A 22697-nucleotide genomic window follows, 5' to 3' on the forward strand; every position below is an offset into this window, starting at 1 on the left:
GCAGACCTGGCTGCAGACCCTGTTTGGCTGAACTGACCCCCTCAAGACAGGCAATAGATCAAAAGATCTGGCATAGCCAAATAAGTAAATAAATTTAAAAATAAAGTTTATTAGTAAATAAATGAGCAAATAATGCATTACAGTCTAAAAAAACAAAAAAGTACAAGTGATTTACTTAAGTATTTTGAAATGCAGCATTTTTATATCTATAACTGGGATTTGTTTGATGTAATCCAAAAGATAGTTGAGGAAAATAATTTTTTTTAAAGCTTGTGACTTCACTGGGTGATAACTGCCTGCTTATTTAAAAATATATACATAGTGTTACAATTTGACCCATATACAATTTCAGAGTAATGCATTAAAAAAACAAATTTTTTAAAAAGCAATAGTGGGAACATTGGTTTTAATCAGTTGTAACTGTCCAGTTGCAAATGCAGTGTGTAAACCCTGAGTCCTGTAAATTAATTGAGGCAGTCAAGACCCCTGTGGAACTAGTGTTGGCATAATTTTTCTCATTTGCCTTTCTCTAAACTACAGAAAAACCACATCTTTATGCCTTGATTTGAAATGTTATATTTACCTTAGTTTATTTTCTCTCCAGGCTACACATGCAGGACCTGCTGTGATGCATGGGGAAAAGATGCAACTATCAGTGGCTAAGGTATAGTTATGACTAATGTGACCATTCTTATTAACCTAAATGTTGTTCATATGGATGCTGACTATTCTGAGAAAGTAGCAGTGACTTCGAAAGCTATACCAAGAATCAATTGAATGAAGAAACAGAGCACCTGATTGCCTCTATAGTATGATTCTGGGGTATCTCCCTGCCACATCCCAAGAAATCTTCATGACATGCCTATAACTCTACCGTGATTCATTCCTTTCCAAAACTTCATCCCCTTGTAAAATATAGACAATACTGAGAAATAACATATAGCTCTAATGTTATTGAGTTGGTCAGATCCTTTCCTGAGGATAGTTTTGATAGAGGAAATACAGTAACTGGGGCAGCTGCCGCTATAATGAAGAGATTAGAAAACGCGATACCTAGTAGGGGAGGGGTGATGAGGAAGAATTTTGGTTGCTTTGTAATGTTGTCTCACAGTGGCTGCTTTGAAGTGAATCATTTACAGGAAATGGAGGCATGGGATCTTACATTCTTCCAATTTATGGGAATTTGCAAGTAAATGTAACTCATTGTTCTCTCAAATTATTTTTGATGGTATGCTATTCAATAGAAATAACATTTCAGATTTATGGATAAAACAGTACAAACAGGATTCATATCATTAACTTTGTGATGTATTTTCTGTTGAAAGATTGAAGAAGAGAAACGTGTTTTGGAAGAGCAAATACAAGTATTAAAGTCTAAGTTAGAGAAAGAGAAAAAGAAGTCAGAAAGGTACTGGTAATAATAATTCATAATTGTTCATTTGCAGCTAATACATACTATATATATATAACCATCTATAAATTTATTACAGGATTAAAAAGGAATCAGAACATATCAACAAAAACTGGGAAAAGAAATTCTTAATTCTCAGGAACAGGTATAGTGTGGTGATATATACAAAGTCTATTTGTAAAAAAGGTGACTAACCATCTTTTAAGGAAATTGGGAGCCTAGCATTTTTCTTGTGTATTAAGTAATATAAAATGCCATCACATGCTTCAAATAAGAAATGCAAAATAACTGACCTAAAGTAGAAGAGTAGTCAAAGTCACTTCAAATAAAAACTAAATTCCAAACTCTGTTTTATTCCTGATCTCAGTGTTTAAATGTAAATAATCAACAGGATGGACAGACTCTCTTGATAACTGGTTTAATTGGACCCACACAGTCATCTTCCCCCATAGGCCTATTAAAACGTTTTCCTGCTTATTGGCACATGATAATAGTTATCTTCAGATATAGAGATCTGAGTGAGTGAGGGGGAGTGAGGTCTGGTTGCTTAGAAGAGACCCCCCACTCCCCCCAAAGAAGCCTCACATGCAGAAGTGCTGGGATGAGCTTTGGTTCATGTGTTCAAGAACAGGGAGGACACCAGATGGCTGGAATGACGTGAGCAGGGGCGAGTGGTAGAAGAGCTCGGAGAAGAACATTTGAGGTTTTGCTCAATGGGAAATCACTAGAAGCTTCGTTTTTCGTTTGCGTTTTTTCCCCTGCGCTGGGTCTCCGTTGCTGTGCACGGGCTTTCTCTAGTTGACGCAGGCAGGGGCCACTCCTTAGTTGCGGTGCGCCTTGAGCTGCTCTTGTTGCAGAACATGGGTTCTAGATACCTGGGCTTCCGTAGTTGCAGCACATGGGCTCAGTAGTCGTGGCACACAGGGTTAGTTGCCCCATGGCATGTGGAATCTTCCCGGACCAAGGATCGAACCCACGTCCCCTGAATAAATTTCTCCAACATTCCGGCCTTGAGGGAAGTCCACTCTGGGACTTCATATTACCAGTTTATTTAAAAAGGATATAACTCAGAAACAGCCACCTGGAAGAGATACACAGGGCAAAGTTTGTGGGAGGGCTCTCACAACTCCTGCTCCTGGGCAATGCTGCTCTCCTCACACCTCCACACGTTCACCGACCCAGGAGCTCTTGGTTTTAACTGATAAGAAAGTCTCTTTTACATGCCTACTAGGTCATTACCACACTTAATAAACCTAGAAATATAAATCCTTTAGTATTTCTTATTAACCAAGTCATATTCAAATTTCTTGATTATCTCAAGGGCATCTTTTATAGTTGTTTGTTTAAATCAGGATTCGGAATAAGTAGATCACTGCATTTGGGAGTTACATCCTTTAAATCTTTTTTTTTTTCTATAATGATCCCACATAAGCCCCTTTCTTTCCAATCCATTGATTTGCTAGAGAAATGTGTTCATTTCTTATGTAGAATGTCCCCCATTCTGGATTTGGCTAATTGTTTACACACATGTGTGTGTGTGTGTATGGTGCCTTTTAGCATGTTCTTCAGTCTGTACGTCCTACAAACTCATCTTAAATCTAGAGAGTTGATTAGATTCCGATTCAACATTTTAGGCAAGACTACTTCACACGAACTACTAGGTAATTCTTACGCATCCCATCATAGGGCACTTTAGTGTCTGACTTTGTTATTTATCATGTTATCAGCCTGAATCATGAATTTCAAGGTTTACCAATTGACCTTTCTCCAAATAATCTTAACATCCATTAATAATCACAAACCATGAGTCAAGATTTCATTAAGATGGCAAATTGTTAATACTTCAATATTATCTTTCCTTCTGCATTTCTTAGCTAAGTGCTATCAAAGAAAAACATTCCCCTTAACTGGTTACCCTGAAATATAGTTTCAGATGAGATAAGGCAAGATAAATGCTTGATCCTTTTTATTTATCAATATTCAGAATAATGAGTTGGTATCCTGAAACCTCATTGGAGAGTCTTGAACTAAGGAAAGACCCAAATGATCTGATGTCTTGAAAGAATAATTCTGACTTCTGTATTGATACAAGGCCATAGGGAAACCAAAGGAAAGGCAGGGAGAAAAGTTAGGAGCTCCAGAAAGAATAAGCCTCTTTTAGGCAAAACATGATGGTGATTTGACTGGGATGGGAGACATGGAGGTGTTGAGAAATGATTAAATGTGGGATATGTTTTGAAAGTCCTCTATGGGGTCGCACAGTCGGACACGATTGAAGTGACTTAGCAGCAGCAGCAGCATGTTTTAAAAGTAGGAGATATTGAAAGATTGGCAGTAAGGGGGGAAAGAAAGAAGTCGTTTGATTGCAAAGATTTTTTACAACAGGAAAAATGAAGTTGCCTTCAACTTCAACAAGCAAGCGCATTTTGTCAGGAAATCAGTTTTGATATGTGAAATTCAAGATGCCTCTTAGTAACCTAAGGGTAGATGTCTAGTGGCAGATGAATATATGAGTCTGGAACTCAGAAGAAAGTTGAGGCTGGGGGCATGCATTTGGGGTGCATTAGTATAGATGGTATTTAAAGTCATGGGATTAAATGAGATTAGCTAAGAATAAGTGTTGGAGAAAAATGGAGAGATACAAGGATTGAGTTCTAATATCTGGTGGTATTTGACTTTCAAAAGCTTGTATTGATCTGATGTTTTCCCTTTAAAGGATGTCCCTCTTTTGTGAACTCTTTTCATCTTTTTGCTTTCTTCTCAGCTTGTGAAATTTGTGTATTCTTATTTTCAATTCCTTATCAATTTTAGATGTTACAAATACCTTTTCCCAGTCTATGAACTTTGTGTATGTTGCCCTTTATTGTACAGAAATTCTTAATCTTTATCCATCAATATTTTTTCCTTAGATGTATTTAGAAAATCTTTCTCCATCTTCACTAAGATATTCTCCCACTTTTATAAACAAGCCTTCTTGACTTACCTCTCATATTTAGGTCTTTATTCCAGTTCTTTCTGGAGTGGGTTGTGGTGCCACTTTGGTCACATACTATGTTCTAGTATATTACTGAATCTGTTTCAGTGTTCCTATTCTATTCCATTTATTTTTCCTTTCCAGGATATTATTATGCTATTATTTTGTGATATATGTTAATATCTGGTATTAATAAGGCTATTCCTCCTTATTTGCTTTTCACGGCTTGAAAATATATAATTCTAGAAACCAAAGAGTGATAAGTTTATATTAATATTTAAATTTTTTTACTTGCATTTCTTTGCTCTTATATTGAAAATTCTAGTTTCTCTTCACATGAACATAATACCAATTTGCTCTTTCCTATGATTTCTGCTCATTTTAATTCCATTGCATGTTTTATTTCAGCTTTCATGTCCTTAAGAATGAGATGTTTACTAGGCACACATTATTTCGTCAGTTTGCAGTGCTGGCTGACACATCCTTCAATTATGTTGTAAGTACATGTTGGGGTAGATGCACTTTGTCTCTTTGATGCAGCCATAACATGCCTTTTTGAATTAGCTTTTTTAGAATCTCTGCTCTTAGCCCTGGAGATAGTATAGGAGGCACTCTGCTAGATGCTGATAACATAAGACAGTGTTTGAACCCAAAGAGCTCAATGTAGTATGAGAAATAGATGTGTAAACAGATGCTCCCATGCGATATGGTTGAGCTACAGTGGAGGCAAGTGAAAATTTTAGAGGAGGGTGACTCATTCCTCCTGGGAGGAATCTATTAACCTGACCACTGTGGGCATGGATGGAACATAGGAACAATCACAGCTGAAGATCCAAATATCTGCTGCTACTGCTAAGTCACTTTAGTCATGTCTGACTCTGTGCGACCCCATAGACAGCAGCCCACCAGGCTCCCCAGTCCCTGGGATTCTCCAGGCAAGAACACTGGAGTGGGTTGCCATTTCCTTCTCCAATGATGAAAGTGAAAAGTGAAAGCGAAGCCGCTCAGTCGTGTCCAACTCGCAGCGACCCCAGGGACTGCAGCACCAGGCTCCTCCATCCATGGGATTTTCCAGGCAAGAGTACTGGAGTGGGGTGCCATTGCCTTCTCCAAATATCTAGTCACTTCCAAATGGAAAAAGGAGGTTAAAGAATCTGTTCCTAGTACCAGGTCATTCATTTTCATACTAGAAGTAACCTATAGACAAAGCCCAATTCTAAAATAGACTTTTTAAAAATTGAAGTATAGTTGATTTACAATGTTGTGTTAATTTCTGGTGTACAGCAAAGTGATTCAGTTATTATTTATATACATATGTGGTGGTGGGGGGGTGCTTCCCAGGTGACTCAGTGGTAAAGAATCCACCTGTCAATGCAGGAGACATAGGAGACTCAAGTTCTATCCCTGGGTGGGGAAGATGCCCTGGAGGAGGGCATGACAACCCATTTCAGTATTCTTGCCTGGCAAATCCCATGGACAAAGGAGCCTGGCAGGCTACAGTCCATGGGGTCGCAAAGAGATGGACATGACTTGCAACTGAGCACACACACACACGTGTATATGTATATACACGTGTGTGTATATATATGTATATACACACACATATATATAACTGAACATATACACAGTGTATATATATTGTTCTTTTTCAGGTTCTTTTACATTATAAGTTATTACAAGATATTGACTATAGTTGTTCCCTGTAATATAAGTAGGTCTTTATTGTTTATTTTACATGTGCTAGTGAGTATCTGTTTAATCCCAAACTTCTAATTTATCTCTCCCCGCCTCTCGCCTTTAGTAATCATGTTTGTTTTCTATGTCTGAGTCTATATTTGTTTTGTAAATAAGTTCATTTGTATCATTTTTTAAGATTCTATGTATAAGTGATATCATAGACAAAATAAACAACATACTATAAATGTCATTTAGAAACTGCTGTGATGCTAAGTGTTTTGGGGACAAATAAGGTTTGTGAGAAAGATATTTAAAGATATTTCACAAGAAATATAAATTTTGGTTTCATGCTTCAAAAGGCTTACAATCCAAAATCACTTTCTTTTTAAATTTTTTTCCACAATTTTCACTTTAGGATGATTTTTAAAATCCAAGTTGCTGCAAGACATCAAAGAACTTAAGAACATTGGCAAGATGATATTATTTCTAATTTTTAGCTAAATTTACATAGCAAAATAAACCTTGCTGTGCTTCGCAAGTAGCACTAGTAGTAAAAAAAAAAAAAAAAAAAAAGCCTGCCTGCCAATACAGGAGACATAAGAGACATGGGTTTGATTCCTGGGTTGGTAAAATCTCCCGGAGGAGGGCATGGCAACCCAGTCCAGTATTCTTGCCTCAAGAATCCCATGGACAGAGGAGCCTAATGGGCTATAGTCCATGGGGTCACAAAGAGTCATACGTGACTGAAGCGACTTAGCATGCACACATGTGAGAAACTTGCTAAGGATTTTTAATAATTGACTCCCCCAAAGTGTTCCAAAACTGGTCTATATATACAATAGTCTCTTCTCCTTCTGTTTTTTTCTCTTCTCAACCAAAGATTATGATTTTAAAGATATTTCTTTTTATTTATTTATCTGGCTGTGCTGGGTCTTAGTTGCAGCATGCAGGATCTTTAGTTGCAACATATGGGATCTAGTTCCCTGACCAGGGATCAAACCCAGGCCTCTTGCATTGAGAGCTCAGGGTCTTAACCACTGGGCCACCAAGGGAGTCCTCATATAAACGTTTAAATGGTTTATTTGTCGAGGGGAACAAAAAGGGAGTGGGAGCAGGCTGTAGAGGGATAGAAAAATGCATGCAAATATGTGTGCATACATACAAACCAACAAGAGAGAAGCCTTGAATAGGGAAAACGTCACTTAAATTCCCAGGTGCACCCACAGACCTCAGACCTCTTTTTTATAATAATGCGTGGTGTGCTTTTGGTCATTTTCACCAGCATATTTTTAAAGTCATGATTTACCGTGCAGTATATGATGTTGGTGGCCGTTCTGCTTCTGTGCTGCTGCTTCTGAACTCCTAGAAGAGATGCTTTTGTGTTTTCATTCTTTAGTTCCTGGGAACCAGGACCACTACTGTGTAGCTTCCAGGAACTGAGTGGTGCTGGGGATGACCTTGTGATACCTGGCTAGTTACAAGGAGTGAATCCCAAATGGCTTAGGGAGAATCAAAAGAAAGTAGAGTCACAAGAGACATTGAGGAAAACATTTTTGCTTGAATTTTCTCACAAAGTAGCCTGAATTAGGAAGGGATCCATTCCTTGTGGTTCAGTGGGGAAAAAATCCACCTGCAATGCAGGAGTTGCAGGAGACTCAGGTTCAATCCCTGGATCAGGAAGATCTCCTGGAGGAGGAAATGGCAACCCTCTCCAGTATTCTTGCCTGGGAAATCCCATGGACAGAGGAGCCTGGAAGGTATCAGTCCATAGGGTCACAAAGAGTCTGACATTCCTTGGGTTTAAAGGAAATTATTTCCCCAGTGATATTTGAGCAATTAAGTTAGAAGCATAATTTTCATATCTCAGTTAACTAAGGACTGAAGAGCATTCTACCTCCATTTGAGTTGATCTTGATTTCCCCCGGATAACAATGGTACGTACCCTTTGTGTCTTTCAGAAAGTTAAACCTTTATTTGTGCAATCCAAAACGAACTTGGCAACAGTGACGACATCTGCTACAAGTGTTGATCATTCGCCTTCGGTAGGTAGATTACTTTTTTCCTATTTAACATTTAATCAGTCAGTATTATTCAGCGTCAGTAATTAAACGTCTCGTTTTACCTACAGGTAGACATCAAGTATGAAGATGTAGGCAGCAATCAGATTTCCCTCCCACTTTCACCACAAGGTAAGAATCCTTATTGTTGGAGAAACAGTGCACACACACAGGATGGGCAATGAATCCAGATTAGCAGCACTTTCCTTTGTCGTACTGAGATGTTTGGTTTCTGGGTGAATGCATGGCTTTTTTCCCAGCCACTTTATAAGACTAATGCATTGATACGATGAATAAAAGAATGTTAATATGTATTTCTGAATATTGATCTCTGTTCATTGAAAATGAGAGTCATACATCAAAACTAGAAACTGTCTCGGTTGGAATCCTGTTTCTTTTTTTTTTTTAACTGCCAACAAACCTGAGGCTCCTGTTAAATTCTTAGTTTCCAGTTTAATAATAGAAGAAAAATCTGACCATTTCTAGCATTCTTTTATCTCCCATCAGTCCTTGCAGGGCCTCAAATTGGACTGTTTGGGAGGTGGAGGTACATTTTGTTCACAAGTTTCTATACGTCTTTAGGAGGCTTGCTTTTCTCTAATGAACATGTATTAACAAAATGCAATGTTCTTCATTTGAATTATAGATAGTAATCAAGAGGTTCAGTAATTTCTGATTTTCATTTCTTGGAATCTTTAAAAGTAAAGTTTTATCATGAATATTTATACAGGGAGGAAGTGTGTGAAATGAGTTTAAATCCTAGACCCTAATTTTAAAATCATCTACTTTTTGAAAACAAGATTGAGAAAGGAACCTCTCTCCTGGGCCTCCACGCAATGGAGAGACTTCTGTAGTGTTTACAGATGTAGGTAGTATCTTTTCCAGAGGTGCCTGCCTGGGTGCTGGGAATCTTTTGGCAGCCACAGTCCTCTCTGCTTCCTGGACTGACATTTTTGATCATAGTAACACCCAGATATGCATATGACACCACCCTAATAGCAGAAGGTGAAGAGAACCTAAAGAGCATCTTGATGCAGGTAAAAGAGGAGAGTGAAAAAGCTGGCTTAAAACTCAACATTAAAAAAACTATGATCATGGTATCCAGTCCCATCACTTCATGGCAAATAGATAGGGGGAAAAAAAATGAAAACAGTGACAGTTTCTATTTTCTTGAGCTCCAGAATCACTACAGACAGTAACTGCAACCATGAAATTAAAAGGCACTTGCTCCTTAGAAGAAAAGCTATGACAGACCTAGACAGTTTATTCAAAAGCAGAGACATCACTTTGCTGACAAAGGTCCATATAGTGAAAGCTATGGGTTTTCCAGTAGTCATGTATGGATGTGAGAGTTGGACCATAAAGAAGGCTGAGTGCTGAAGAATTGATGCTTTCGAACTGTGATGCTGGAGAAGACTATGGAGAGTCCCTTGGACAGCAAGGAGATCAAATCAGTCAATCCTAAAGGAAATCAACCCTAAATATTCATTGGAAGGACTGATGTTAAAGCTGAAGCTCCAATACTTTGGCCACCAGATGTAAAGAACCAACTCATTGGAAAAGATGCTGGAAAAGATTGAGGGAAGGAGGAGTAGGGGGCGACAGAGGTTAAAATGGTCGGATGGCATCATTGACTCAATGGACATGAGTTTGAGCAAACTCCAGAAAAAGGTGAAGGACAGGGAAGCCTGGCATGCTGCAGTCCATGGGGTTGCAGAGTTGGACATGACTGAGTGACTGAACAATGACGACACCCAGACTGGATTCTATAGTGGCTGCTGGCTTAAAGCATGGCAACCTTTTAAAGATATCGGCATTTTTTTTTTTTTTTTTTTTTGCCACACCATATGGCTTGGAGATCTTAGTTCCCTCACCAGGGATCAGACCCAGGTCCCTGCTGTGGAAACGCAGAGTCCTAACCACTGGACCACCAGAGAAGTCCCTAAAGATGTCAGCATTTAAATAAAGGGCTAGATCTGTAGACTGTTGGAAATTCCAATCCCTACAGTAAGTTATTTCTAAAATATCATAATGGGGAAGAAAGAATATACTCAATCTGATTTTGGTATTGACCATCTGGTGATGTCCATATGTAAGGTCATCTCTTCTGTTGTTGGAAGAGGGTGTTTTCTACGACCAGTGCATTCTCTTGGCAAAACTCTGTCAGCCTTTGCCCTGCTTCATTTTGTACTCCAAGGCCAAACTTGCCTGTTACTCCAGGTATTTCTTGATTTCCTGCTTTTGCATTCCAGTCCCCTATGATGAAAAGGACATCTTTTTTTGTGTGTTAGTTCTAGAAGGTCTTGTAGGTCTTCATAGAACTGTTCAACTTCAGCTTCTTCAGCATTAGTGGTTGGAGCAGGCTTGAATTACTGTGATATTGAATGGTTTGCCTTGGAAATGAACCAAGATCATTCTGCTGCTGCTAAGTCGCTTCAGTCGTGTCCAACTCTGTGTGGCCCCATAGACGGCAGCCCACCAGGCTCCCCGTCCCTGGGATTCTCCAGGCAAGATCACTGGAGTGGGTTGCCATTTCCTTCTCCAATGCATGAAAGTGAAAAGTGAAAGTGAAGTCGCTCAGTCGTATCCAATTCTTAGCGACCCCATGGACTGCAGCCTACCAGGCCCCTCCATCCATGGGATTTTCCAGGCAAGAGTACTGGAGTGGGTTGCCATTGCCTTCTCTGAAGATCATTCTACTGTTTTTGAAACTACACCCAAGTACTGCATTTCAGGCTCTTTTGTTGACTATGGGACTACTCCATTTCTTGTAAAGGATTCTTGCCCACAGTAGTAGATATAATGGTCATTTGAGTTAAATTCACCCATTCCTGTCCATTTTAGTTCACTGACTTCTAAAATGTTGATGTTCACTCTTGCCATCTCCTGCTTGACCACTTCTAATTTACTTTGATTCATGAACCTAACTTTCCAGGTTCCTATGCACTATTGTTCTTTACCGCATGAGACTTTACTTCCACCACCAGTCACATCCACAAAAGGGCATTGTTTCCGCTTTGGCTCAGCCTCTTCATTCCTTCTGGAGCTATTTTTCCACTCTTCTCCAGTAGCATATTGGGCACCTACCAACCTGGGAGGGGGGTCATCTTTCAGTGTCATATCTTTTTGCCTTTTCATACTGTTCATGGGGTTCTCAAGGCAAGAATGCTGAAGTGGTTTGCCATTTCCTTCTCCAGTGGACCATGTTTTGTCAGAACTCCCCACCATGACCCATCCATCTTGGGTGGCCCTACTTGGCATGGTTCATAGTTTCATTGAGTTAGGCAAGGTTTAGGTCCATGTGATCATATGGACTGAGCACCAAAGGCTGAGCATGGAAGAACTGATGCCTTGAAACTGTGGGGCTGGAGAAGACTCTTGAGAGTCCCTTGGACTGCAAAGAGATCAAACCAGTCAATCTTAAAGGAAATCAACCCGGAATATTCACTGGAAAGACTGATCTGAAGTGGAAGCTACCATACTTTGGCCAACTGATGCAAAGAGCTGACTCAATGGAAAAGACCCTGATACTGGGAAAGATTGAAGGCAGTAGGGGAAGGGGAAGACAGAGGATGAGATGGTTGGATGGCATCACCGACTCAATGGACGTGAGTTTGAGCAAGCTCCAAGAGATGGTGAAGGACAGGGAAGCCTGGGGAAGAGAGACTTTCATGATTTATCATTAAAATGTAAATTGTTAAATTTGCAATCTTTGTTCTACCTGACATTTTAATTAGAGCCTTCAGTTCAGTTCAGTTCAGTCGCTCAGTTGTGTCTGACTCTTTGTGACCCCATGAATTGCAGCACACCAGGCCTCCCTGTCCATCACCAACTCCAGGAGTTCACTCAAACTCATGTCCATCGAGTCGGTGATGCCATCCAGACATCTCATCCTCTGTCATCCCCTTCTCCTCCTGCCCCCAATCCCTCCCAGCATCAGGGTCTTTTCTAATGAGTCAGCTCTTCACATGAGGTGGCCAAAGTATTGGAGTTTCAGCTTTAGTATCATTCCTTCCAAAGAAATCCCAGGGCTGATCCCCTTTAGGATGGACTGGTTGGATCTCCTTGCAGTCCAAGGGACTCTCAAGAGTCTTCTCCAACACCACAGTTCAAAAGCATCAATTCTTCAGCACTCAGCTTTCTTCACAGTCCAACACTCACATCCATACATGACCACTGGGAAAACCATAGCCTTGACTAGACGAACCTTTGTTGGCAAAGTAATGTCTCTGCTTTTGAATATGCTATCTAAGTTGGTCATAACTTTCCTTCCAAGAGGTAAGTGTCTTTTGATTTCATGGCTGCAATCACCATCTGCACTGATTTTGGAGCCCCAGAAAGTAAAGTCTGACACTGTTTCCACTGTTTCCCCATCTATTTCCCATGAAGTGATGGGACCAGATGCCATGATCTTCGTTTTCTGAATGTTGAGCTTTAAGCCAACTTTTTCACTCTCCTCTTTGACTTTCATCAAGAGGCTTTTTAGTTCCTCTTCACTTTCTGCCATAAGGGTGGTGTCATCTGCATATCTGAGGTTATTGATATTTCTCCCGGCAATCTTGATTCCCGCTTGTGCTTCTTCCAGCCCAGCATTTCTCATGATGTACTCTGCATATAAGTTAAATAAGCAGGGTGACAATATACAGCCTTGGCATACTCCTTTTCATATTTGGAACCAGTCTGTTGTTCCATTTCCAGTTCTAACTGTTGCTTCCTGACCTGCATATAGGTTTCTCAAGAGGCAGATCAGGTGGTCTGGTATTCCCATCTCTTTCAGAATTTTCCACAGTTTATTGTGATCCACACAGTCAAAGGCTTTGGCATAGTCAATAAAGCAGAAATAGATGTTTTTCTGGAACTCTCTTGCTTTTTCCATGATCTAGCAGATGTTGGCAATTTGGTTTCTGGTTCCTCTGCCTTTTCTAAAACCAGCTTGAACATCTGGAAGTTCACGGTTCACATATTGCTGAAGCCTGGCTTGGAGAATTTTGAGCATTACATTACTAGTGTGTGAGATGAGTGCAATTGTGTGGTAGTTTGAGCATTCTTTGGCATTGCCTTTCTTTGGGATTGGAATGAAAACTGACCTTTTCCAGTCCTGTGGCCACTGCTGAGTTTTCCAAATTTGCTGGCATATTGAGCGCAGCACTTTCACAGCATCATCTTTCAGGATTTGGAATAGCTCAACTGGAATTCCGTCACCTCCACTAGCTTTGTTTGTAGTGATGCTTCCTAAGGCCCACTTGACTTCACATTCCAGGATGTCTGGCTCTAGGTCAGTGATCATACCATCATGATTATCTTGGTCATGAAGATCTTTTTTGTACAGTTCTTCTGTGTATTCTTGCCACTTCTTCTTAATATCTTCTGCTTCTGTTAGGTCCATACCATTTCTGTCCTTTATCGAGCTCATCTTTGCATGAAATGTTCCTTTGGTATCTCTGATTTTCTTGAAGAGATCTCTAGTCTTTCCCATTCTGTTTTTTTCCTCTATTTCTTTGCATTGATCGCTGAGGAAGGCTTTCTTATCTCTTCTTGCTATTCTTTGGAACTCTGCATTCAGATGCTTATATCTTTCCTTTTCTCCTTTGCTTTTCACTTCTCCTCTTTTCACAGCTATTTGTAAGGCCTCCCCAGACAGCCATTTTGCTTTTTTGCATTTCTTTTCCATGAGGGTGGTCTTGATCCCTGTCTCCTGTACAATGTCACAAACCTCCATCCAGAGTTCATCAGGCACTCTATCAGATCTAGTCCCTTAAATCTATTTCTCACTTCCACTGTATAATCATAAGGGATTTGATTTAGGTCATACCTGAATGGTCTAGTAGTTTTCCCTACTTTCTTCAATTTCAGTCTGAATTTGGCAATAAGGAGTTCATGATCTGAGCCACAGTCAGCTCCCTGTCTTGTTTTTGCTGACTGTATAGAGCTTCTCCATCTTTGGCTGCAAAGAATATAATCAATCTCTTTTCCATGTTGACCATCTGGTGATGTCCTTGTGTAGAATCTTCTCTTGTGTTGTTGGAAGAGGGTGTTTGCTATGACCAGTGTGTTCACTTGGCAAAACTCTATTAGCCTTTGCCCTGCTTCATTCCATATTCCAAGGCCAAATTTGCCTGTTACTCCAGGTGTTTCTTGACTTCCTACTTTTGCATTCCAGTCCCCTATAATGAAAAGGACATCTTTTTTGGGTGTTGGTTCTAAAAAGTATTGTAGGTCTTCATAGAACCGTTCAACTTCAGCTTCTTCAGCTGAACACATAAATGCCAGGAGGAAATTGAATTATGAATTTACTAATTCGAAAAGTAAATGAATTTTTTTTCATTGGAAAGCTGTCTTTCATGGTTATGGGGATGGAACAATATGCACACTAGTTGTTCAAAAGGCCAAACAGTCTTCACAAAACAAGGCACTCCAAGCTTCTCAGGTGCTTTAGAAGGTGGAGAAACCCCTCCAGGCCCCTAGGAAATAGTTCAGTACATTATCAGTGTTTTCAAGCACTAATTCACAAATTCATTGTCTAGGAGGTGTTTAGCTACATGACTCATGTGAACCAATAGACAAATCATTACTTTCTATAACATGAGGGTGACTGTAACCTATCTGGTGACAGAAGCCAAACTGAGCCCTTTAAAGTCACTGTGTTATTGAGGTCCGTATTTTAAATTACGTAAATGGAAAATTAATATTTTAAATACCCTATGGAATACTTATCCTCCCTGTTACCAGAATCCTCAGTGTTGCTTTAAAGATAGAGGTTTTTATATTGTATATTTATACAGTAAGATACTTCTGAAAATTATGGATAACTAACATTTAATGGGTGTAGGTACTATTCTAATGAGCTTCCCTGGTGGCTCAGTGGTAAAGAATCCACCTGCCAATGCAGGAGACACAGGTTTGATTCCTGGATTAGAAAGATCCCCTGGAGAAGGAAATGGCAACCCACTCCAGCATTCTTGCCTGGGAAATCCCATGGACAGAGGAGCCTGGTGGGCTATAGTCTGGGGTAGCGAAGAGTTGGACATGACTTAGCAACTAAACAACAACCAACTATTCTAAATGCTTTTCAGGTTTTAGCTCTAACCCTCACAAAAACCCTGTAAGGTCAGCACTCTTGCCTTCTCAAGTCTATAAAGGAGACAGTTGGATACAGAGGGGCCTAGTAGGCTGCCAAGGTTATGACTGCAAATAAATAGATTATTATTTCTACAAAAAAGGCTGGGTCCAGACTCAGACTATGTGGCCCCAGGGGCCAGGTTTGTCACCAGTCAATTATACTGACTTACTCCAAGACACATGCATGACAGTGTGTGGTCTCATTTTCAACAACACACAAAGGGAAAACGTGATGTAGCAGAAAGGCTTTGCAGGTGGACAGGCTTTGGTTCCCATCTCATTCCGGCCGCTTACTGCCTGGGTGACTTCATCTCAGCTCCTTCTGCTGTGTAAAATGGAGGTGGTGACTCTAACTCCTAGCTTTGTTATGAAGATTAAATGAGGTGACTTGCCTAGCTAACCCCATCCCTACTTTTCCTCCTGACCTCTGGATAATATAATCCCTGGGTTCTGAAAATAAAGTCTGGCAAACCTGCTTTTTAACCCATTACATGAGAATTATAATGTTCTCAGAAGTAGGCTAGTGATTTAAAAGAACTGGTGTCTCTTTTAATTCTTATGTCCACCATGCATAAGAAAGAATAATGTTTGTCATTAGTATCAAATCATACTGTAGACATTTTGAAAAGGGCAAAATAAAACATAAAACATAACTTAAAATCACATCAGAGCATATATACTTCCCAAGCAAATTGAAATTTACTCTTTGTTATGTTGCAAGCTTTACTCCAAAAAATTCTAGTGTGAAGCAGAGAGTTGCTCTTGCAAGAAAGAAAATTTAAGAGATAAAGAAATCTTCATGAATATAAAGAAATTTTTAAAAATGAGGTACGATACTATTGGCAGAATTTCAAAGCAGTCTTTTTTACACAGTAGTAATTATCCCAGGAGATCCCAGGTAACATTATTAATTTGTTTGCTACTTAGCTGTGATAAAATTTGGGATCTGAGCAGTCCATTGTGTACTGTGCACAGCCACGGATTTTATGTACTTAAGAAGACCTTTCTCACAGTCCAGTAATTAGGTGCTATTGACATTGTAATCTTCGAAAATGTTCCTAATGGGCCCCAAAGACACGAATCTCATTGATAAAACCTCAAAGTAACAGTGACCCTTTAAGTGGCTTGTCGGTAAGAGAAACCTCAAACATAAATATCTGAAACGCAGGAGAAACCCAAATTTAAACCTAGATTACATTGTATTGTTAATTCTCTGAGACTTTTAGTGAAGAAACATGGAAAAGATGATCTTAAAGGTTTTTAAAGAATGGTAGAATAATTGTAGTACATTGGATAGGTTTTTTAAATATTTCTTTTCATCCTTTGAAACTTTAGACCTGAAAAGTGTTTCATTCTTAAGTAATTGTGGTATGCACCAAAAGTGGAGTTCACTTCCCCCGTTTTTGTTTTAAACACAAAAATAATTTTAAAAATCACACAAGAGAAGTAACTTAAAAGATAAAAAGGAAAGCATTTTAGGCATAAGTGTTAGCATTGTTTTACATATTCTTTCTAGACTTCAGCTGTAATTAATATAATTTAGTAATGTATTCATATTCAAATGCATATTTTATAATATTGCTACATACATACATTCCTACACAAGCAATATACATAGCTGATGGTATGTAACATCACTTCACATGTAACTGATGTCTATTAAAAATGTTAAAAAGGGACTAACCTGATTTACTAAATATAATGTTTTAACCTATCTATTAATGTTTATGATGTCACTGCCACCAACTTTTCTACTACTTCCCTTATTGTCACCAATTACTTATAATTCAGATGTTCTATTTCTAGGTTATATATGTCATCCTTGTCTTTTAGATTTGGGCTGACTCTTCACTACATTTTTCCTGGGAATTTTCTTTGCTCTTTATGCCTTTGTTCTTTTTGATACTTTCTATTTGAGGCATGAGATTTAAGATATTGAATGACAAATTGAAGTCTGGAAGACCAACAGTGTGTCTCTTAACATACCTTTCCAAATACAGAGAATTTTCAATGGCATAGGGAAGAGTCAAGATGACTAATTGGATTTGAGAATTAATCACAAAAATCCAAAGTTTTCTTTCTAACTGAAGCTTTGTCGACTGATCAAATAGGGGATTGCGACATGTGAAAAATTAAAATGGATAATCCATGCTTTGAAAGCAAAAGGCAAAGAAGAAAGGGAAAGATATATCCATCTGAATGCAGAGTTTCAAAGAATAGCAAGGGGAGATAAACCTTCTTAAGTGAACAATGCAAAGAAATAGAGGAAAACAATAGAATGGGAAAGCCTAGAGATCTCTTCAAGAAAATTGGAGATATCAAGGGAACATGTGTGCTCACTCAGTTGTATGCAACTCTGCAACAGTATGGACTGTAGCCCACCAGGCTCCCCTGTCCATGGAACTGTCCAGGCAAGAATACTAGAGTGGATCGCCATTTCCTCCTCCAGGGGATCTTCCCAACCCAAGGATCAAACCCAAGTCTCTGGTGTGTCCCTGTATTGGCAGGCGAATTCTTTACCACTGCATCACCTGGGAAGCCTGCTTTTAAGTATATGTAGACAGAATTTCCTCAGACAGTAAAGAATCTGCCTGCAATGCAGGAGACTGGGCTCGATCCCTGGGTTGGGAAGATCCCCTGGAGGATAGCATGGCAACCCACTTCAGTATTCTTGCCTGGAGAATCCCCATGGACAGAGGTGCCTGGTGGGCTACAGTCCAAGGGGTCACAGAGTCAGACACGAGTGAGTGACTAAGCACAGGCAGAATTTCACTGAATAAATGCCACAAAGCATATACCTAATTATGCCCCAAACTGGTACTCAGAGGTCTCCAAAACATGAAGCATAAGGCAAGAATACTTTCTGGTGTGTTATTCATTTATTGGGCCATGAATTGGATTCCAGCTGCCTCTCTGGATCCTGTGGCCACTGATTTCATCCCAAACCCCAGAGACTCATTGCTGCCCAGCTACTTAAGAGTCATTATAAACCATATAAGCCTTTTATGGTGGTTAACAAAATATTGAGAAAGGTTTTAGGTAGTGTAGAGTGGGTATTAAATTTTAAATTTAGTAATGTTTCTGTTAGAGAAATGGCAAAATGTTGCAAGATATTATGTATGGATTCACACAAATTCATGGACATATCAAGTACACTCTTAAGTGAACTGGGAGTGCCATCTTTGTGAAAGGTTGTTGCTGAACCATGAAAAGACGCCAGGATTCTTGGCCTCCGGAGGAGAAGAATTCAATCTGAGGCCACAGACAAGGCTTGATTGCTCAGAGCTTTTGTGTAATAAAGTTTTATTAAAGTATAAAGGAGATATAGAAAGCTTCTGACAGAGGCATCAGAAGGGGGCAGAAAGAGTACCCCCTCGCTAGTGTTAGCAATGGAGTTATATACTCCAGTTAGTCATTACAATGAATCAAAAGAATGTCTGGAGTTTGTAGAGACCTCAGCAGACCTACTCCCATAATTTACATTTTAAGATTTAACTTATATTCAGAGTGCATCATGAGAAACGCTGGGCTGGAAGAAGCACAAGCTGGAATCAAGATTGCCAGGAGAAATATCAATAACCTCAGATATGCAGATGACACCACCCTTATAGGCAGAAAGTGAACAGGAACTAAAGAGCCTCTTGATGAAAGTGAAAGAGGAGAGTGAAAAAGTTGGCTTAAAGCTCAACATTCAGAAAACAAAGATCATGGCATCTGGTCCCATCACTTCATGGGAAATAGATGGGGAAACAGTGGAAACAGTGTCAGACTTTATTTTCTGGGGCTCCAAAATCAGCGCAGATGGTGATTGCAGCCATGAAATTAAAAGACGCTTACTCCTTGGAAGGAAAGTTACGACCAACCTAGATAGCATATTCAAAAGCAGAGACATTACTTTGCCAACAAAGGTGCATCTAGTCAAGGTTATAGTTTTTCCTGTGGTCATGTATGGATGTGAGAGTTGGACTGTGAAGAAAGCTGAGCACCAAAGAATTGATGCTTTTGAACTGTGGTGTTGGAGAAGACTCTTGTGAGTCCCTTGGACTGCAAGGAGATCCAACCAGTCCATCCTAAAGGATATCAGTCCTGGGTGTTCATTGGAAGGACTGATGCTGAAGCTGAAACTGCAGTACTTTGGCCATCTCATGCGAAGAGTTGACTCACTGGAAAAGACTCTGATGCTGGGAGGGATTGGGGGCAGGAAGAGAAGGGGATGACAGAGGATGAGATGTCTGGATGGCATCACTGACTCGATGGACATGAGTTTGAATGAACTCCAGGAGTTGGTGATGGACAGGGAGGCATGGTGTGCTGTGATTCATGGGATCGCAAGAGTCAGACATGACTGAGCCACTGAACTGAACTGAACTGAAGATAACAGGATTAGCCAGAAGGTCTAGTCCAGAGACTGTCCTCAGGAAGGATACATTATTGTTATATAATCCTAAGGAATGTAGAGGAAAAAGTTTGTCCTTTCTTCTTCCTTGAGAATTCCAGAGCCCTCTGTCCTTGGGGACCCCTAGACTTTTTATCAACCTGCCTAGGAAATGACTCTCTCATTTGTATGTGAAAGATCAGATCAGATCAGATCAGATCAGTCGCTCAGTTGTGTCCGACTCTCTGCAACCCCATGAATCGCAGCACGCCAGGCCTCTGTGTCCATCACCAACTCCTGGAGTTCATTCAAACTCATGTCCATCAAGTCGGTGATGCCATCCAGCCATCTCATCCTCTGTCATCCCCTTCTCCTCTTGCCCCCAATCCCTCCCAGCATCAGAGTCTTTTCCAATGAGTCAACTCTTCACATGAGGTGGCCAAAGTACTGGAGTTTCAGCTTTAGCATCATTCCTTCCAAAGAAATCCCAGGCCTGATCGCCTTCAGAATGGACTGGCTGGATCTCCTTGCAGTCCAAGGGACTCTCAAGAGTCTTCTCCAACACCACAGTTCAAAAGCATCAATTCTTTGGCGCTCAGCCTTCTTCACAGTCCAACTCTCATGTCCATACATGACCACAGAAAAAAACCATAGCCTTGACTAGACGAACCTTTGTTGGCAAAGTAGTGTCTCTGCTTTTGAATATGCTATCTAGGTTGGTCATAACTTTCCTTCCAAGGAGTGTCTTTTAATTTCATGGCTGCAGTCACCATCTACAGTGATTTTGGAGCCCAGAAAAATAAAGTCTGACACTGTTTCCACTGTTTCCCCATCTATTTCCCATGAAGTGATGGGACCGGATGCCATGATCTTCGTTTTCTAAATGTTGAGCTTTAAGCCAACTTTTTCACTCTCCACTTTCACTTTCATCAAGAGGCTTTTTAGTTCCTCTTCACTTTCTGCCATAAGGGTGGTGTCATCTGCATATCTGAGGTTATTGATATTTCTCCTGGCAATCTTGATTCCAGCTTGTGTTTCTTCCAGTCCAGCGTTTCTCATGATGTACTCTGCATATAAGTTAAATAAGCAGGGTGACAATATACAGCCTTGATGTACTCCTTTTCCTATTTGGAACCAGTCTGTTGTTCCATTTCCAGTTCTAACTGTTGCTTTCTGACCTGCATACAAATTTCTCGAGGCAGATCAGGTGGTCTGGTATTCCCATCTCTTTCAGAATTTTCCACAGTTTATTGTGATCCACACAGTCAAAGGCTTTGGCATAGTCAATAAAGCAGAAATAGATGTTTTTCTGGAACTCTCTTGCTTTTTCCATGATCCAGCGGATGTTGGCAATTTGGTTTCTGGTTCCTCTGCCTTTTCTAAAACCAGCTTGAACATCAGGAAGTTCACGGTTCACATACTGCTGAAGCCTGGCTTGGAGAATTTTGAGCATTACTTTACTAGCGTGTGAGATGAGAGCAATTGTGCGGTAGTTTGAGCATTCTTTGGCATTGCCTTTCTTTGGGATTGGAATGAAAACTGACCTTTTCCAGTCCTGTGGCCACTGCTGAGTTTTCCAAATGTGCTGGCATATTGAGTGCAGCACTTTCACAGCATCATCTTTCAGGATTTGGAATAGCTCAATTGGAATTCCATCACCTCCACTAGCTTTGTTCGTAGTGATGCTTTCTAAGGCCCACTTGACTTCACATTCCAGGATGTCTGGCTCTAGGTGAGTGATCACACCATCGTGATTATCTGGGTCGTGAAGCTCTTTTATGTACAGTTCTTCTGTGTATTCTTGCCATCTCCTCTTAATATCTTCTACTTCTGTTGGTCCATACCATGTAAAAGATACCATATGAATATTCCTTTCAGCAGGAGGAACTCCAGGTTTGGAGTTTGAGGGAATAAACTGAGAACTAAAAGCAGATATTTGTAAGTCAGTGTAAAGAAGCATCACAGGACTCTAGTCCTCAGCCTGTCCCATTCCTGGCTGGTTCAGCATCTTTAATGCACGTTCCTCATCTTGAATGAAAAAATCACATGAAAAAAAAAATAGGTCATAGGAAGAAGTAAGTTTTGTACTATTGCATTCTACACAAATGTAAACTAGAGTGACAAAAAATTATAAAGTAATCATTACTTGTGTTCTCATATTAGTAAGAATGCATTGAGGGAAGGCTTATAGGCTTATTTAATTTAGAAACTTTTTTTCTATGAAATATTTCAAATATTCAGACAACAGAAAATTACAAGCTGAATACGCCCTGTGTACGTGTACATTTCGGGGAAGGCAATGGCACCCCACTCCCGTAGTCTTGCCTGGAAAATCCCATGGATGGAGGAGCCTAGTGCACTGCAGTCCATGGGGTCGCTAAGAATTGGATACGACTGAGCGACTTCACTTTCACTTTTCACTTTCATGCATTGGAGAAGGAAATGGCAGCCCACTCCAGTGTTCTTGCCTGGAGAATCCCAGGGACTGGGGAGCCTGGTGGGCTGCTGTCTATGGGGTCGCACAGAGTCGGACACGACTGAAGTGACTTAGCAGCAGCATGTGTACATTTTAGGGTATGTGCATACTAAAAAGTATCATTACTTCAGTAATTTCGTAAATTCTGTTTGTCTTAGGGTAGTTTAGCAAGCTATGATGTTCAGGGTTAGCAGTGATTTTTTCCTCCACGTGTTGTTACTATGCCTTTGCCTTTGAGGCCTCTGCTCAGGGTCATTGAAGTGTGTTGTCAATTTATCCACCATTTGTTGTTATTCAATTGAATCCAGGCCCCCCGCATTGGGAGTATGGAGTCTTAGCCACTTGGACCACCGGGGAAGTCCCCGAGCCTCACTTAACTTGTGAAATGCTCTCCTCTTTACTCCAAAACACCAACCTGTTCTTGTTCTCCCCTACTTCTCAGAGCATCCTTCTAGTCTCTCCTGATTACTCAGTTCTGCCACCAGCTCTGAGTAGTGAGTGTTGGAGTCACTAAGGATTTCATTCTTTGATTCGCTTTTGTTATTCCTCTGCTTAATCCGTCAATAGATGTCTGTGGTTTTTAGGATAGAACTAAATTCTTCAGTTTA

General features: G+C 40.1%; 1 protein-coding gene across 1 annotated transcript in view; it reads left to right on the forward strand.

Moving 5' to 3' along the window:
* The window catches only part of C13H10orf67 (chromosome 13 C10orf67 homolog), a 100970-nt gene that overhangs the window by 72584 nt on the left and 5689 nt on the right, over positions 1–22697 (forward strand). The window contains exons 11-16 of the mRNA XM_027558127.1: positions 605–664; positions 1326–1408; positions 1491–1556; positions 4794–4881; positions 8021–8104; positions 8191–8251. Of these exons, the coding sequence (XP_027413928.1) occupies positions 605–664; positions 1326–1408; positions 1491–1556; positions 4794–4881; positions 8021–8104; positions 8191–8251 (442 nt within the window). The remainder of the gene's footprint in view (positions 1–604; positions 665–1325; positions 1409–1490; positions 1557–4793; positions 4882–8020; positions 8105–8190; positions 8252–22697) is intronic.

Source organism: Bos indicus x Bos taurus, chromosome 13 (genome assembly GCF_003369695.1).
Source record: "Bos indicus x Bos taurus breed Angus x Brahman F1 hybrid chromosome 13, Bos_hybrid_MaternalHap_v2.0, whole genome shotgun sequence".
In the NCBI taxonomy this organism is placed as follows: Eukaryota; Metazoa; Chordata; class Mammalia; order Artiodactyla; family Bovidae; genus Bos; species Bos indicus x Bos taurus.